The sequence below is a fragment of the Panicum hallii genome, chromosome 2 (assembly GCF_002211085.1).
Source record: "Panicum hallii strain FIL2 chromosome 2, PHallii_v3.1, whole genome shotgun sequence".
In the NCBI taxonomy this organism is placed as follows: Eukaryota; Viridiplantae; Streptophyta; class Magnoliopsida; order Poales; family Poaceae; genus Panicum; species Panicum hallii.
Window position 1 is genome coordinate 55,978,993 of NC_038043.1, and position 17,485 is coordinate 55,996,477.

The 17,485-nt window shown below is 43.8% G+C and overlaps 3 protein-coding genes across 4 annotated transcripts; 2 read left to right on the forward strand and 1 right to left on the reverse strand.

Moving 5' to 3' along the window:
- Positions 1-486: 486 nt before the first annotated feature.
- On the reverse strand, positions 487-7,184 carry LOC112880543 (nuclear poly(A) polymerase 1-like). Of its 2 annotated transcripts, none has more exons than XM_025945211.1 (12): positions 6,383-7,184; positions 6,196-6,273; positions 6,003-6,110; positions 5,621-5,683; positions 5,378-5,539; positions 4,994-5,107; positions 4,844-4,906; positions 4,392-4,721; positions 3,468-3,632; positions 2,467-3,393; positions 930-1,003; positions 487-804 (listed from the first exon to the last, which is right to left on the reverse strand). In XM_025945211.1, exons 1-12 carry the CDS (start codon positions 6,485-6,487, stop codon positions 753-755), a joined length of 2,241 nt encoding a protein of 746 aa, XP_025800996.1. In that variant the 5' UTR covers positions 6,488-7,184; the 3' UTR covers positions 487-752. The 2 variants fall into 2 exon arrangements, with proteins under 2 accessions (XP_025800996.1, XP_025800997.1); XM_025945212.1 differs by having other exon boundaries at positions 6,196-6,263; positions 6,383-7,183.
- Positions 7,185-9,694: 2,510 nt separating this feature from the next.
- On the forward strand, positions 9,695-14,478 carry LOC112881517 (thioredoxin reductase NTRC). Its single transcript, XM_025946250.1, has 10 exons — positions 9,695-9,902; positions 10,077-10,290; positions 10,384-10,489; positions 10,923-11,188; positions 11,734-12,013; positions 12,334-12,441; positions 12,787-12,873; positions 12,949-13,053; positions 13,630-13,760; positions 14,148-14,478. Exons 1-10 carry the CDS (start codon positions 9,710-9,712, stop codon positions 14,206-14,208), a joined length of 1,551 nt encoding a protein of 516 aa, XP_025802035.1. The 5' UTR covers positions 9,695-9,709; the 3' UTR covers positions 14,209-14,478.
- Positions 14,479-14,858: 380 nt separating this feature from the next.
- LOC112881518 lies at positions 14,859-16,316 on the forward strand. Its single transcript, XM_025946251.1, has 2 exons — positions 14,859-15,863; positions 15,949-16,316. The coding sequence occupies exons 1-2, from the start codon at positions 15,167-15,169 to the stop codon at positions 16,092-16,094; spliced, it is 843 nt and encodes a 280-aa protein (XP_025802036.1). The 5' UTR covers positions 14,859-15,166; the 3' UTR covers positions 16,095-16,316.
- Positions 16,317-17,485: the final 1,169 nt, after the last annotated feature.

The window sequence follows — 17,485 nt, forward strand, 5'->3', positions numbered from 1 at the left end:
TAACCGCAGAGGAACCGGTTCGCTGGTGGACTGTGTCCCTGACATGTGGGTCCGTACGTCGTCGGACCCACTTGTCAGACACTAGAGTCCCTCTCCAATAACTTTATGGACATTGGACTTTGGAGATTGGTTCTGTTTGAAGCTACTACTAGGTTTTTTCATGGGTTAAGCTTTCTCAATTATTTTAGCTTTTACTACTTTTTTGGAATTGATTAGAATTCAGTCAATTGCAATTAGTTGGGATTGGAAAAGGATTGTCCTTATTATCCACTCGATTAGAATTCAAGCTTCATTCCTTGACTCCTTTTTTTTAAAGGTTCGTTCCTTTACTCATAGTGATGAGAAGTGTTTTACTTCATGCTGCAAATCAAAATTGATATTACTAAAAATTTTGCTTCATATGTCGGACTCCTTTCGCCCCAGCAGGAAGAGAGCTAGACGGGAAGCCATGAACAGGAGGACCGGCTCGTAAACAAGTGCCGCACATGATAAATTGATAAGTTTTATATACTTCAAATTAACCGAGAAACAGAACGCACAAAGATGATAACCATTGCGGTTTCACATCATTTGTCAGTTCCATTGCACCACAAGCATAGCAAAGTAGTACATCTATGCTAACAACTCAACTAAAGACTATACACAAATTACTCCAATTGCACTCATTCACAGCCCTGTGCTTCCACAGAAACTTTGCTTCAATACAAGGAAAAACACATCTTCTCCGCATGTCGGCTCCTGAGCAATTGGATTCAGGAACTTCCTTCAGGTGGCTTCGGTTTTGCCAAAGTCGTCAACCTCAATCTTCAAAAGATATTAAGAAGGAATTTCATTTCAGCATGCGATATCACACTGGAAAAATCTGATAATTCTTCGGAGAATATGTTCACGCAGACAAGTAATAATAATTCAGAGAGTGCACTAAGTACCTAAGTGGTTTTCTTGGGGCAGTGGTCGTCGATGCAGGAACAGCTCCAACTGATGGGGCAGCAAGCTCAAGTGGCTATTGTTGTACCAAAAAAAAAGGACAAGCACAGTTAATAAGAAAGCGCAAAGGAGATAATAGCAGAAGTATAAAATGACAGTTTATGATTTAGAGAAAAGAGTTAATTGCACGAGTTTTGTGAACTTGCGTTGGGGATTGATTTGGGTCCATGAAATAGTAAATTAAACATTTAGTCCACAAAGCTGTGAAGTATCTGCAAGGAAGTTCCAAAGGTGGTGCTTTCTACTAACACGGCATCGTGAGCATGTGGGCCATGTGATTAGCCCTCCCGTTACACTTTCTTTTCATCACACATTCACCAATCACCACCTCACTCCCAGGAGCAACATCGGCTTTGCTTTTCCTGTTGGATGCTGGACTATACCAGTTGGAAGAGTTGAGAAGTAGTGGGCATTCTGGGATTCAACAGAAAAGAGACCAGACCAGCAACATGACCGGCAGACACGGTAGGGAATGGTGATATTGGATATAGAGCGAGGAAACAGGGCAGCAGGAAAACAGGCAACCATTGTTCCTGATTCACTGTATGACCGAGACTGCCTCTCTCATGCTCCTCAGCTTGACTCCCCATCATCCATCCATCTAAGATGCAATGACAAGTGAGATGGAGATGACTGCGTGGTTGTGGGTGGTTAAGTGCTCAGTGGCAGAAGAGCAATGGGTGCTTAGGAACTAAGGAGCAGCAGCTCTGGCATTGAAGAGGCCAGAAGTGAAGACTAGAGCTAGAGGCAAGAAGAAAATGTTTTTCTACAAACTTTGGTGCCCCATCAGCACCTCCTACTAAGATGTATGAAATGGAAGCTACTTAAAAATCCCATTTGGACCTTCCTTACGTTTCAAAAATTTGTGGACATAGCTGTGCAAGGTTGTGGAAGAGAGGACCAGAGGGCTAGATGCAATACGCTGTTTTGGTAATAGAAAACTGGGCCAAACTAGTTCAACTAAATGGAAATGAAGAAAAAAATATAAGTTACTTCATATCAACTTCCTAAGATCAGGCAAACATGTAAATTTTTTTTTTACTGGAAGCTACTTCATCTACTTGACCAATTGCTCTCTATGCATAAAATGATTACAGTTCATACAAAATTATAAGATAGTGCTTATGTCCTAGTTTTCTTGTTCTATGTAGCTGGACACATCAGAATATCGTAAACACAATATTTGCAGGACAATTAGAACTTAGAAAGCTAGTAGAACAAAAGTATCTGCTGAAATTATGCAGCTACACAATGTTCTTTAAGGTCTTAAGCATATGTAGGCACATTCCACATGTAATTGAAAAATGAAACTAGGTAAATGGGTTGTATTTAGATTTTAAGCTTGGCGTTATTTTGCAATAACAAATTTGGACATCCCAAAGTAAAACAACCAGGGAAAAATTCAAGATCGCAATAGCATCCGAACAATTTTGAAAATCTATAGTTAAAAAAATATTCATGTAAGAGAAAAGAGAATACCTCAAGCTCTTCATTGGCTTTGCGCTTAAGAAGATTAGAATCTTGGGGCTTCACAGAGGATGTTTGTTCCAAGTTATCTTCAGAACACCCCTCCAAAGATGGCCTCTGATTAGCATTTACAGCTTTCTGATTATCTTTAACTTGATGATAAGATGTCAGCTCATCAAGTTCATCAGATGCGGCTGGAATAGCAGGCGACAAACTCAGCAAGTTGTTTGCAGCACTGTCTGCACATTCTCTTTGTGAACTGTTAAGAGAGGAACCAAACCCATATGATTGCAAACCATTGTTTGAATTAGGCAGCAAACTGTTATGTTGCTTGACTACATGGCACACATCATTCTGAACAGGAGCGAATGTACTTTCCTGATGGTGTTCTGGATGTTCACGCTCAACAGATTCTGCATGAAAATTAGCATGGCCATTCAAAGCTTCTTTATTTGGTAAACTAGTGGGCAACACAGAAGTGCTTCCCGGCAACTGAACGCAGCCAGAATAATCTGGTTCTGGTTTCGTATAGCTGCCTTTATACGGTAGAGGCTGAACATCACTAATACTGACAGTGCCCAATACATTTCCTACCTGACCAGCTGAAACATCACAAGCTGGAACAGTACGATTGTTCTTGTGTGCTGTTCTAGAAGAACGAGGACGCACTCCACCAGGAAAAACAAACAAAGGGATATCTCTTCTTTTTACATGGGATACTTCAATATCCATTCCTTCTTTCCAATGTTGATACGCACAAATATTGCTCTTGAACTCATTTACGATTCCCCTGATGTCGAATTGCTCAGCTTCTTGAGCTTGGGCTGTCTGTTTTCTCCAAAGACCCATGAAGTAAAAGCAATGTAGTGGTCTTGATTTGTCTGAAAAATCTCTGGGATACGGATGTGCGAGGATCATCTCATGTGAATATCGTTCAATCTGTAACAGCAGCAAAAGGCACTACATTAGAAGGTGCGCGTTCTTGAAAGGATTGACATGTATCTATTATTCACCTTTAATACAAGAGTGCGAAGGCGAGATTCCACCCAGCCTTTCCAATTCCTGAGGTCACCTTCATTTCTCGCTGTGATATTAACTTCTAGATAATTTTTATATGATTCAAAAAATGGATATGGCTCAAACAATGCATCCCAGTCTGCTTTTCCTTCATCAATGGCCTACAATTAGTTTCAAAGTAAATTTGAGGCAGAGTACAGCACAGACCAATTAGTTGATACAGTTAGATAACTTTCTCCCCAGTACTCTATCGGAACACTGGCTGTATTATAAGAAAAAAGTTTCCATGGCCAATCACCTAGGGCAAACATAACTAAATAAATGAGATAGCATAATGAGCCAAATAAGCTGATCTAAGTAATAACTGATAAGTGATAAAATCAGCCAAGCACCAGGTATTAAGGTATCTAAATTGTATGCTACTGAAGATATGGATGATAAAGACAAGAGGCTGTGCACATGCTGAAGTTGACAACTACTACAAAGGCGCTGCATAAGTAATGGATTACTGTCTGATAGAATAAAGTTAGCAAATGTTACAGTGGAATATAAAAAAAGTTAACCAACTTTACAATATGAGCAATATGCACCAGATCAGATCAAAAAAAGGATATCCTAAACTACTGGCTACAATTTAACCTAATGTTTGCACTGAGTTAAACTCAAGAGTTCTTTCACTAACATTTGTGCATGTTGCACTGGGATCAATGTTATTTTAAGAGAGACAATTCATGAACTATCAAATATATAAATAGAAATTTAAGATAAGCACATCACATGCCTATTAGTAATACATTCATATAATTATAAAAAAAGAAACCTCATGGTTATTAATAACCTAAATTCCAGCTATTTTCTATTCATGTTTCACGGTCGAAATAAGAATAAGAACAAAACAAAAGGAAACTGAAAGAATGTACCTGGCAAATCTCAAACGCTCGTGTGAATTCTTGGATCATCACATGCCTAGTACTAACAGATACATTATAGCTGGAATTCATGCAAGGGTAAGCAGGTGTAATAATAGGCATTTGATGGCCCCTGTCTCTGTAGTTTCTTCTTGGATCCCACACAGGGAGACCAAGAGGACCCTCCTCAATATGGCAAAGCATAACAGGATTAGGCCACTTCCACTTGCTGTAGACTCGGAAAAAACGAGATATCAACATGCTAGGTGATGCATTTGGGTACAGTTGACAGATGCGACCAACAAGAATTGCCCAGTTTATACCACCTAGAAATCCCATAACCTGGACAGGATCACAAAACCTTCGTTACAAATGTACATAATTTATGAGTGACATCATAATATAAACATGACATTTCAGTAAAGCATACTCCAGAAACAAGAAAAATCTTATGAGAATCATACGTTTGAGTAAACTCCGCGGCGCTTTCCCCAATATCTTATGAATCTTAAGGTTGTGCGAAAACTCTGGATTGAGAAAATAAATGGTATTAATCCAACAAGAAAAACGCTATGAATGTATACTACAAAAACAGGTATTGTAAGGACACAAACCGGAATGTTTGGAACCAACTTTAAAATTTGATCAGTAACCCGACACCCATTTAGACTACGAACAGTCTGTTCATCAACATTATGCAGTATCGAGTCCTGAGAAAGATCTAGGTCCTGAAATCAAAGGACATACCATACTTAGGAGCATATCAAATGTCATAAATAATGGAAAAATTCACCTGCCAACAAAACCAAAGGCATGATGGTTAACAAGATAAATCACATGCCAACAAAAACAAATACATTAAATGTTAAGTTGCAGTTAAAACACTTTAATTCCTCGAAATGCAGAATTATTTACTCATTTCTAAAATTAGTATAAGCTGATTACAGCATGCAATATATAAAGTTTGTTCAAGCAGCAATGCTGTAAAACAAACTTACCTCAGGAATCACTGCATGAGCAAGGTTAGCATACAGAAGGTCAATAGAGACCCCATTAATTTTGAATCCCAGAACAGGCACATGAGCATCTGGTACTGGATGTAGCTCCGAAACTTCTGGCATCTCAGCTAGCATATCGTGAAGCCACGTGAAGAAGTACTCCTATGGGGGGGGAAAATAGAAGGTTCATTCGGCATCATAGTGATGCAGTAACTTTTGGATTCTCAAAGTAGGCCCTCTTACATTTCGAGTTGCATGTCTTGGACCAACACATAGTGTATCAATGTCTGCACCAGGACCATGTACCTGTACAATCAAAAATTAAATAAGATATTTAGAGCAAGTAGCCAAGTACTTTACGCAACTGAGATACACAGTATCATTGAAGCAAGAATCAAAGATATGAATCTAACTGAACTATAAGATCCGACAAAGGAAAAAAAATGGAATAGAAAATCCTTACACATAATGTTTATCAATGCATCATTCAGAGGCCGGACACATATAACTATATAGTAATATAGAAAAAAACATGAAAATAATCTTATACAATGCACAATAGCAATTCATGATTTTTTTTTCTTTTTGTAAACAGAAATAGACAAGGAGGAGTAAGGTGGATTACCCCAAGACGGTATGAACCAAACGTAAAGATCTTTGCATTCGCTTCATGCACAAATTGCTCTCCATACCCACTGATCCTGGTAGCCTTCTTAATCCACGCTTTCACAGTCTGCCACAACATTGAACATCTTCAAATCAGTATAAGCCTAGGGAAATGATAATCAAAACTAGGACACCCAAGGAAATTGTTCAACCTGGTCCAGCTTGCCTAAAACCTCTTCTCGCGAGACAGCTTCCTCTTGGCTCTCATACAGGCCTGCGTCTGAAAGGTACTGATCAACATAGACAAAACCATGCTGTTAAAAAAATGACATGACTCTAAGGAAAATAAAACAAAATGTGGCGGGGGGTTTTGGTTTATCTGATATAGAAAAAAACAACCTTTTCGACCTCAGCAGTTTGCTTAAGATCCTTCTCAGTCGGTCCACTCAGTGAGATCGGCTCGGTGACGCCAAGATAACCATTACTGTTCTTCACCTTCGACATTCCACAATTCAACCCTCACAAACCCTCCTTCTAACACACAATCTCAAAGGATTACAGATTCTCCTCACTCACTACCTTAGTTTTCCTAAATGTATAAATTGTTCTTCCCCCCCTTCACTGCCTCAACACTTAGTTTTCCTTCTCTCTTACTCTAGGGTGTCAGAATGAAGAATGATTATTGAATTAACAGGATGCGCGCAGGAACAATGTCTGAGTATGGTCGGTTTCTCACTTGACATTAACAAACCAAGAACCCGGGAGCAGGCCCCAGAACAAGAAGAGAGAAAAAATAGCTAAAAAATAAAAATATGATACGGCTGCTTCTCCATATACAGATCGAGACGCGCGCAACCCTAGAACGTACTGCTGCTTAGTTACGGGAGGATCCGGCGGAGAATTGAATCGAATCGCGCCGGCGTCAGCAGGAGCGCCACCGCCGTGGAGGTCGCAAAATCCTTCTCAGGATCCGAGCAGGAGGGGAACACGCAAACGACGGACGGGGAAGAGCCGGACCAGGACGGTTCTTCAGAATCGGGCGACGGCCGCGGCGTGTTAGGACTCGCGAGGGAAGGCGGTGCGGCGAGCTGGGGGAGGTGCGGGAGGGCGGCGGAGGGTTTGCCGTTTCCTTCCCCTTTCCTTGCTTCTTCGGGACGGGGTGAGAGGACCGGAGGAGGGCTCCGTTGGGCTTGGGCTATCCAGGAGTTGGGGTCCCGATTCCAATTTGCTAGATTCGTGCGGTTACAATTTTTCTTCATGTATTTGAAATCATCCCACGGTAATACGTGTAAAATCAAATACATGCCATATTTACATACATCTACGATGGTTTAGCTCGGTTTGATTTCTTTTTTCACGGATCAAAATACCCCTATTTTCTTTCCTCCCATTCTCCTCTTTTTCATCCATCTATCCTAATTCTTTTTGTATGGCACCTTATACGATCATCGAGAAAAATACAAAATAGAAACATATATATTAATTCTAATCATCAAGGCAGGAGTGAGCAGCTTATTACCCATACATTAAATGACAGCATCCTAAAATTGAGTGTTGCATGTTACATACATGAGCGTGATCAAATAGTATTTTTAGCAAAGATAATATTGTGTCACGATCAATAAATACGCGCGAACATCACGATGGTCCATCCTGAAGAAGTTAATGACGAGAATATCATCATGCTGGATACATCCGAGATTTGATCTTTTACGAGTTACAAATCTTTATGTCCAAGATTCGGTATTGTTCACCATCAGTCCCTACGCACCAAATCCGTCCGTCGACATCGTCAGCCGTACCTTTTCGTCACCTATTTACGACTATTTTCTCAACAAGTACAACTACTCGGTGCTTCGATCGATTATTTTATGAAGCTCGATCGACTATTTCAACAACCCATACGACTATTTCCAACTATTTCGACAACTCGTACATCTACTTCTTATGTGACCACGACAAGGTGCTGCGTCACCTGTTTTGGACCAAGTCGGCTTTGTACGTATCGAGCCTTAAGCCTAGGTTGAGGATGCCCCCATCCGGTCGCCCTCAACCCTAGGATATTCCACTCTTCGGTATAAACTCAGTAGCAACCGCCATATTAGGGTTTTCCACCGAAAAATAGATCTCTTCAATTGTAAATGTGACGTTGAACCTTTTTGTACACCACTGTGGCGATTAGCCCTTCTGTGATCTGAGTTTGAACCCCATCTTGTTCTTTGCTTCATATATATCTGCAATTTCATATTACGAGTTTACTCTTTCTTGCTTTAGTTCTTCAATTCGCTTGCAGAAAAGGTTTCTTGGTAAGATCAATCAAATTATGCTTAGCTGATAATCAACGGAGCAGCGATGTAACAGTTGCAGGGGTTCGAATCGTGACTGATTACAAACCCGAATCGCCAACATCCTGACTCCACTAATCAAATTTGCTATACCTATCTATCGGAAGATGGGATCAGTGCTACGTCAGTTAAGCCTCATGTAACTTCGCTTTTGTGGTATGGTCAGCACATTAGTATAACCTAGCAAAATTGTAGATCGGATCTACTAGCTAGTTGGTGACTACAAAAGAAATTTTTTAGACATCACATATATCTAAGATAGGATCAATCCACGGATCTATCTTGAACTTCAAATTAAAATGAAAAGTTTTATTTTCTAACAAAACACAACTGAAAATTCATATAAAGTTATGGTAAAACATTGCTGCAACATGAAAGCTTCATTCCATAACATGAAATAATGATAAAAAAAATATCAAAAACATGATCACCAAACCCAACCTTTATAGTTTGGAGAGAAATGAGAAAATAGAGAGTTTTCGTAAGCATCAATAGCAAGAGAAAAAAAACGGCATACGAATTTCGACATTGGCGGAAGCGTTCTAGGATGCTGACATATGCACATCTTGCAGCATTTCAATTACATCAAATCCGCAAAAGCTAAGGGGAAATCTAGTCATTTCTCGAGTTAGTCAAGAAAAAATATATATTAATGAGGAAATGATATAAATGTGATACAAGAGCCAACTTGGTTTGCTACCAATTTTTTTCATACCAAAATCAAGGCATGCCAATAAGATTTGGCTATCAAATGCTTCATGCCTAGAAATTGGTTATTTTGATCAAAATTATGGTAAATTACTAGAAACTTCTTAAACCTTATAAGAGAAGAGAGTATTGGTTGGCACTAAACCAAATGAATACCTAAATTTTTTGCATACCATGACTTTAATAAACTAATTTATTGGTTTGTCATGATTTTGGCTTGGCAAAAATTGACATCCAACCAATCAGACTCTAAATCGCAATTGTACCAAGCCTATTTTTAAGGTGACGAGTTTGCAAGTCACATATTTGCGGGAAAAAATCCAAATTTATCAAGGTTTCGTCTTTGAAAAGGAATTTATCAACGTTTCATCGTTTGTCGACGAGGGCTTAGTGCCGGAAACGACAATGTCACAGTGGTGAGGTGGGGGCAGGCGGGCAGAGGATGCGATGAACCAACCAACCAGAGGCCGCCGGCTTGAGGCTCCGGAGCAGCTGCCGCGAGCACGTACCCGATCTCTCCCGTTGGCTCCTGCGCGGCGCCCTCCCCCACCCACCAAACCCAAAGCCCCATATCCACCCATCATCCACTCCAGGCCCTCCGCTACCAGCGCAGCAACCAGCCTCACCGCCTCACCGCCGCCGCACCCTCACCCCCCCCCCCCCGGCGCTCGCGATGGCGGTCACGCGCGTCGCGGTGGCCGCCGCCCTCCCGGCCGCGCCGCCCTCCTCCCGCCGCCGCCGGGCCGCGCTCCCCTCCTCCTGCCGGCCTCTCCCCACCGCCCGCGCGTCCAAGGCGCTGCACGCCGCCGCCGCCCCCGCCGCAGGCGCGGTTGACGAGGAGGCCCCTGCCGCGCCGCCTTCCTCAGGTTCACCTTCCCTGCTGCTTCGGAGTTGTCCTAAACTGCGAGTTGCTCGGGCAATAGACGATAGGATGCTCGCTTAGCAGCGTTTGATCTGGGAGCCGTCGGAGTAAGAGTGGGCTGCTAAGCAGCGGGGGTAAAGCGAAGCGTGATGAGCTGGATGGCTGTTGGTTGTTGCAGATTCCAGCAAGGGAGTGGAGAACCTGGTGATCGTTGGTTCCGGCCCGGCCGGGTACACTGCTGCAATTTACTCTGCCAGGGCGAACCTGAAGCCCGTCGTGTTCGAAGGGTACCAGGTGGGTGGTGTCCCTGGGGGGCAGCTGATGACCACGACCGAGGTGGAGAATTTCCCTGGTTTTCCAGAAGGTATAACAGGACCTGATCTGATGGACAGGTAAGGGTGTTCATTGTTGTACCTGTTTGAATAGATTTGATAGTGTCATGTTCACGTTCTTATGTCATCATGGGGGAGCATTGATTAATCCAGAATGCGTAAGCAAGCGGAACGCTGGGGTGCAGAGCTTCACCAAGAGGATGTTGAGTTTGTGAATGTAAAGAGCAGCCCATTTGTTATCCGTAGCAGCGATCGTGAGGTACGGACTTCTGTGCTATTTGTCTCATACCTAGTATACATTTTGGAGTTTGAACTTGCATTATCTCAAGGTCATGTTGTATGTGTACTTTGTTGGCTGTTCAGTGGTTAGTATTAGTATAATTCAATTTTTAACCACAGCCAAAGTCCACTGATAATAAAGAAAACAAGGAGATTTTGTAACAAAAACGGCGTAACGATACAAGCCCACAAGAGTATGTTTTTGAGCTCTGGACCAATACAGTTTTATGTGGTTTACCTAGTCTAGTTTCATGGTTTACATTTTTGCTTGGCTGTTTAGGTTTTCTGATATATGTCTCTTCTTTGTACAATGTATACCCAATTACTATTGCAATCACCTGTTACGATGCGCATGCAACATGATCTACTTTATGCGTTTCTTTTCTCCACACTCATCTCAGTGATATATATAGGTGAAATGTCATAGTGTAATCATTGCAACTGGAGCAACAGCTAAGCGCCTCCGTTTGCCTCGTGAAGATGAATTTTGGAGTCGAGGTATCAGCGCATGTGCCATATGCGATGGAGCATCGCCACTGTTCAAGGGTCAAGTTCTTGCAGTTGTTGGAGGTGGTGATACAGCTACAGAGGAAGCAATATATTTGACAAAATATGCTCGCCATGTTCATTTACTTGTTAGAAAGGATCAGCTACGGGCATCCAAAGCTATGCAGGACAGGTAAAATAATTTCAAGTCTTTTCCCTAGGAATGTTCTATTCTATTCACATAGACATACTACCAACAGATTGCCAGTATTTCACTTATTTCGGGCCTCAGCAGTTAGCACTTGTTAATTATTTACTATTATAGGAGTAATAGTGGATTGATTTTCTCTTTTTAGCTATAGTATGTCTTGGTAACCCATATTGACCTTTGGTACGGTACTATTCTTGGCTTTGGCTATTGCTTTCTAATGGTAGTTATATAAGTGGCACTGTAAAATGTTGTATTTTAGCTCGTAAAAATTTACACGATGTCTGATGCGAAGAAGCCAATATCTCAACTAGGTTTATGTTAACTCAAGTTAAATACTAAAAATGATAGCATTGCATGAGTTTTCATAGATACTGCAGACTGTCATTGTCTGGGAACTTATGTGTAGACGAAGTTATTATGTTCTTTGAAGGATGTTAGCTCCTCTTCAGTCACATGAAATATTAATGAGGTAAATTTTCAATTCCCTGGATGTTTGGTTAACAGGTTGATTATGGCGAATGTTTCAGAGTACTCAACAACCCCAACATAACAGTACATTTCAATACCGAAGCCATGGATGTTGTTAGCAATGATAAAGGTCAGATGTCTGGCATTCAACTGAAGAGAACCGATACAGGAGAGGAATCAGTTCTTGAGGTGAAAGGTCTATTTTATGGCATAGGACATACTCCAAACAGTCAGCTGTTGCAAGGTCAGATTGAACTTGATAGTGCTGGCTATATTTTAGTTAAAGAAGGTTCAGCCAAAACTTCGGTGGATGGTGTGTTTGCTGCTGGTGATGTTCAGGTAACTCCATCCTTCACATTCTGTATGGAACTTCTGCACGGTTTCCAATGTATCTTATTTTCTGAAGCTTGGATTAAATCCTGCTGCAGTTCACATGCACCATTGTCACCAGCATGTCATGTTTTTTTTTCTCATTTCATGTTAATATCATTTCCTGATGGCTTAAGAAGGAACTGCTGCCGCTTAGTAGTTGAAAAATCCCTCAGTATAAAATGCAGTTTATGTTGTGCAAGATTTATATTTGTGAAATTGAGATATTTCGTTGGCCAATTGGCCATTTTGTTTTTTTATACTTATCTAGTGTATGCCTGCACCTGTAGGATCATGAATGGAGGCAAGCGGTTACTGCAGCTGGATCTGGATGTATAGCTGCTTTGTCAGTTGAAAGATACTTAGTTGCCAATGATCTTCTTGTTGAATTTCACCAGGTACCTTTTTTTTTCTTCTCACAGTATCTGTTTTGTTATGATAACTAGTGCACGTACCAACTTTGTTTCCTTAGACATTATTACCATGGAGGATGCTTGTACAATCTTAGACCACTGGTCCTACAATAACATAAGCAGCTGCGTCACCTGCTTTGGCTATTTCTTATTTTGCATGATATTTCTAGTTTACTATTAACCACATATTAGCATTGTCATGCCATGTGCGAAAATTCCATGTATGAAATTTGGAGTTTAGACTTCTGTCAGTTGCTGGCTATTTTTTATAGTAACCAATCAAGCTTGCAAGGTACCATTCTTTCTTCTAATTTTTTAATTGAATTGCAGCCTGTTCAAGAAGAAACACAGAAGGATATTACTGACAAAGATGTTGAAATGGGCTTTGACATTTCTCGCACAAAACACAAGGGACAGGTATATATGCATAGATTGGCCTATACGATGAAAATATTGATTATGTAACTGACACCAAGCTTGCTTGTTTTGCAGTATGCACTCCGAAAAATATACCATGAGAGTCCACGGCTCATTTGTGTTATATACACTTCTCCCACATGTGGTCCATGCAGAACCTTGAAACCAATTTTGAGCAAGGTTAGTTCCAGAAAGTTGGAATTCAACTTGTACATCATCTTATTCTAAATAAATAAAAATTGGTACCCTTGATAAACCTCTATTCTTAATTGCATAACTATAGTTCTATAAATATGTGCCCGGCGCTCTTGTTTCTCATGACAATTTGGAATCTATAGTGCCAATCCAGTTTCTTTTAATTTGGATCTGCTAGAGGCTTCTCTGATCTAGAAGTAACACACCAAGACCTTAAAGAATGGCAAAGTCAAGCAAGATATGAACTCAAGGTCCCAAAATCTGTATATCGTTGGTTTATTTTTAGATGCTATATTATTTTAATACCACCTACCAATCAACCTTAAAGAACACTTTTTTTTCTCCAATGGTAACTGAGAACCTACAAGGCTTCAACTTGGGTATTAAAGGTAGAAATCAGCATTAGCTTGACTAACATTGTATGTGGCACTGCAATTTGGGTGTTAAAAGCAGAAGTTCTTGTTTTGCTTTTTTTTTTTTTAAGAAGCCGGCCTGAACAATTGTATTGCAGAAATAGCATTTGCTTATTTTGTTACTTGCTAATAATAATTTGTCTTGCAGGTTATAGATGAGTATGATGAATACGTTCATTTTGTTGAAATTGATATTGAAGAGGATCCTGAAATAGCAGAGGCTGCAGGCATCATGGGAACACCTTGTGTCCAATTTTTTAAGAATAAAGAAATGCTCAGGTTTGTTATCTTTACTTAGATTAGATTATCTTGGTTAGGTCTCCTGCAATAAGATATGCTTATACCTATCTGTTCACTTATAGATAATGCTGAATTAAATTTGCAAACCTAAGGCACATGCTGAATTAGTTGAGGCACACTTTTACCATGCTTGGTCAACCTTTGTGCCACACTGCTAGACACGAATAATTGATAGCACCCATGTTATCTTTGATATATTGTCTGATGAAGTCCTCCAACAAAAAAAATTATTAGTCACAGGCATGCAATGAAACTCCCATATGTTCTTCGATACTGCTGAGTGCTGTGGAACTTATATGGCGCCAGTTCCGTATGTTGATGCTTAAGGTGCACCCGTCTCATATTTTGTTTTCTTGTAACATGCAGGACTGTCTCTGGTGTGAAAATGAAGAAGGAATATCGGGAGTTTATCGAGTCGCACAAATGAGTTGGACATGCCGTACACGCCCCTGAATTTTTCTAAGACTTGAAGTACAGTCATTGTTTTGCGCTCTTTTAGATGCCACCCCGGTGGCCAATTTTTGATCAGATTTTAAGATGGGCCTGGTGTAAATGCGATGCCAAAGGAAATTAGCCGATCTCTCATATTGGATCCAACAGCACAAAATATATTCTTTGCTGTGTACAACATACATGGACTTGACCCCCTGCTGATCATTGTCTTGACACTGAAAACTACTTCCACGGATTTAGCCTCCATTAATCTTCAAGATATACCCGGCAATGCTGAATCTGTTACGACTAGTTTGTATACGATGCATCGCAGAGTAAAGTGATCCTTTTCTTCAGCTGGTCCGGCACCAGCCTCTCCTGCTGCTACCCACCCAGCCAGCCAGCCTCTCCACCTTCTAATCGCCCGCCGGCGGCCGGCCTCTACCCGGCAATCACTTCTCCACCGCCGCTCCCCCTCGATGCCTCTGCTCTCGTCCACATGCGCCGCCGCCGCCGCCGCCGCAGCGGCGGCGAACTCCTCGCCACATCCAGAAAGACCCTCACCCCGGCCTGTCGACCGAGACGAGTCACTCCACCACGCGTCATGCTGCCCACACGGCCACACCCGACGCGGAAACAAAACCAGCGCACGCATATAGGCGGGCGGCATCCGCCTCCAGATCCTTCGCTTATCCGCCACCCAAATCCGGCGAACCGCCCGGCCGCGCCAGCCAATTCCCTCCTCAAATAACCACCGGCGCCCGCGGCCGCGGCCCCACCGCCACCCCTCTCGCCCGAGGGAAATAACAAACCCGCAAATCCGCACGCCACCGCGGCAACCACCGCGCGGCCGGCCACCGCCGACGAACGGACCAGCCGGAAGCGGCGCGGAACCAGCGGGAAAAACGGGCGGGATCCTCACCGCCCCGCGGGCCGCCGCGGCGCCGGCGGCAATGGAGGTCGCCTCCTCGTCCTCCTCCCCGTCGCCTTCCGCGCCGCCGCCGGCCTCCTCCAAGCCGGCGCTCTGGCTCAACCCCGCGGCCGTCCTCCTCCGCCGCCTCCCCACCCCAACCCTGACCACCGCGACCCCCGTCACCTCGCCGGCGTCCCCCGCGCAGGCCGGCGGCGGCGCGGCCAACCCGCTCGCCGCCTTCCTCTCCTCCCTCATCCCCTGGCGCGAGCAGCGGGCGCCGAAGCAACAGCCGGACCACCCCGCGGCATCCGCCTCGGCATCGTCCTCCGCGGCCGCGGCCGCGGCGCGGAGGGCTGCCAAGGCGGCGGCCGAGGAGGAGGCCGAGGCGCGGCAGCTGGTAGGGTGCGCGGTGCCGCTGTTCCGGCCGTACGTGGCTCAGCTGCCGTGGCACGGCGGCGCGCGGGCGTGGCTGTCCAAGCTCTTCCCGCGCTACGGCCACTACTGCGGGCCCAACTGGTCCAGCGGCAAGGAGGCCGGCTCCGTGCTCTGGGACCGCCGCCCCGTCGACCACCTCGACTTCTGCTGCTACTGCCACGACATGGCCTACGACACCCACGACCAGGCCCAGCTCCTCCGCGCCGACCTCGCCTTCCTCCGCTGCCTCGAGGGCAGCCGCCAGACCCCCGCACGAGACGGCATCGCCGCGGCCGTCATCTACCGCGCCATGTGCATCTTCGGTAAGCTACGCCACCGCCCAAAGCCAAATTTTTCCCTTGCCTGTTCTCGTGCTGAACCTGGATTGGTGCGGCGATGCGTGCGCAGGACTGAAGACGATCCTGATCCCGTACCGGACGAACCTCGTGCGGCTGCAGACCGGGCCGAATTACGCCGATTTCTTCGCCGATTTCGTGAAGAGGGTAGCGTCGTCGTCGGGCAGGCCGACCGGCGGCGTGAAGCAGAGATTGTGAACGGAAGGATTTTGCTCGCTTGATAGTAGATGGCGCTCAATTAATTAATTGGGGAAGAATGAGATCGCAGTAGTTCCATAGCTTGAGTTGATCCAATCCAATATGGCGTTGCGTTATCCTGCCTGATTGGTTAATTGTAGCAACTGATGAGAAAGCTGGGATTTCTACTGTGAATGTAGTGTGTCTATATAGCATAGAACGCGATCGTAGCAAATATTCAAATTTGCTGCCGTTGGTTGATAAGAAAGATCAGCGCAATATAGAACAGCAGCCGTGATGCTGCGTTTTTGTCTTTGGTTTTCTTGTCTGGTATCTGCCTATCTGGTCACACAGGAAACTTCACCTGTTCACCATGTGAACTTTAAACTTTTTGAGGTCTACATTTTTTTTTTGATAATGAGGTTGACATCTCAATTCGGAGATGAACATGTTGAGTGAGTGAAAATTTTTCCAAACCCATCCCGTGTTCTAGATAATCCACAACTCTGTTTCATGTAATGGAATCTGTACTGGATCTGTTCTACGATTAAAGATGAAATGTGTATCGTTGGACAGCAGCTACAGCGATTACTGCACATGATAGCTGAATCGTCAGCATTGCAGCTCAGCCTCTTCCTCTGATACAACACGTTGGATCATCGTCGCGCGGTGGACGGCAGCAATGGATGCCCGAGGACACCGCCGGGGGGAGGCAGCGTCCCCGCCGCCGGCACAGCCCTGCGCCGCTGCCTCACGTTGGCCGCTGAGCCCGAGTAGGGGGTAGGAGCAGAGGATGGGGAATCGGGGACGACATGGTCCAGCCACGGCCTGCCTCCTCGCCGTTTCCATTGATGCCGTTGATTTGGTTGCCATCAGATGACGCCACTAACTGAATACTCAGCAGATAAGCTAATGCAGTTCCGCAGAGTCTTCGGTCAACACGCAACGCATGTTTCTAGCACGATTATAGCTCAAGATGTGTTCATAACAACAATACGCAAATGTGCATCTTGGTCGGCAACAGCAATGCAGTTTTGAACAGCAAGCATGCACACATGTATCCTCAGCTTCTCTTGATGCTGCTGTGTTCCTGTCTCTGCTGTGCAAACCTGAGCTCTCACCCGGCTGGTTAGGTCGAGAGATTGACTGAATTCAGAGATGGGCATGTGGAATTGTGCTTGCTTTCTACAGGTTTTTCAGCACCAATTCACCATTTTCCTCGGTGCATACATTTTCATTTTCTATCGCCCATCCTTTTGCAGAATCTGCAGGATAGGTTTGGGCCAGTCTGCTGGTGGAAGATCAGTCTACGATGGAGTAGGAAAGACAGGCCACCAGACTTGTTTCTCTTGACCTGGGGTACATCACCTCTATCTCTATGGCTCTATTTTTTTTTTTGAAAAGATACCTCT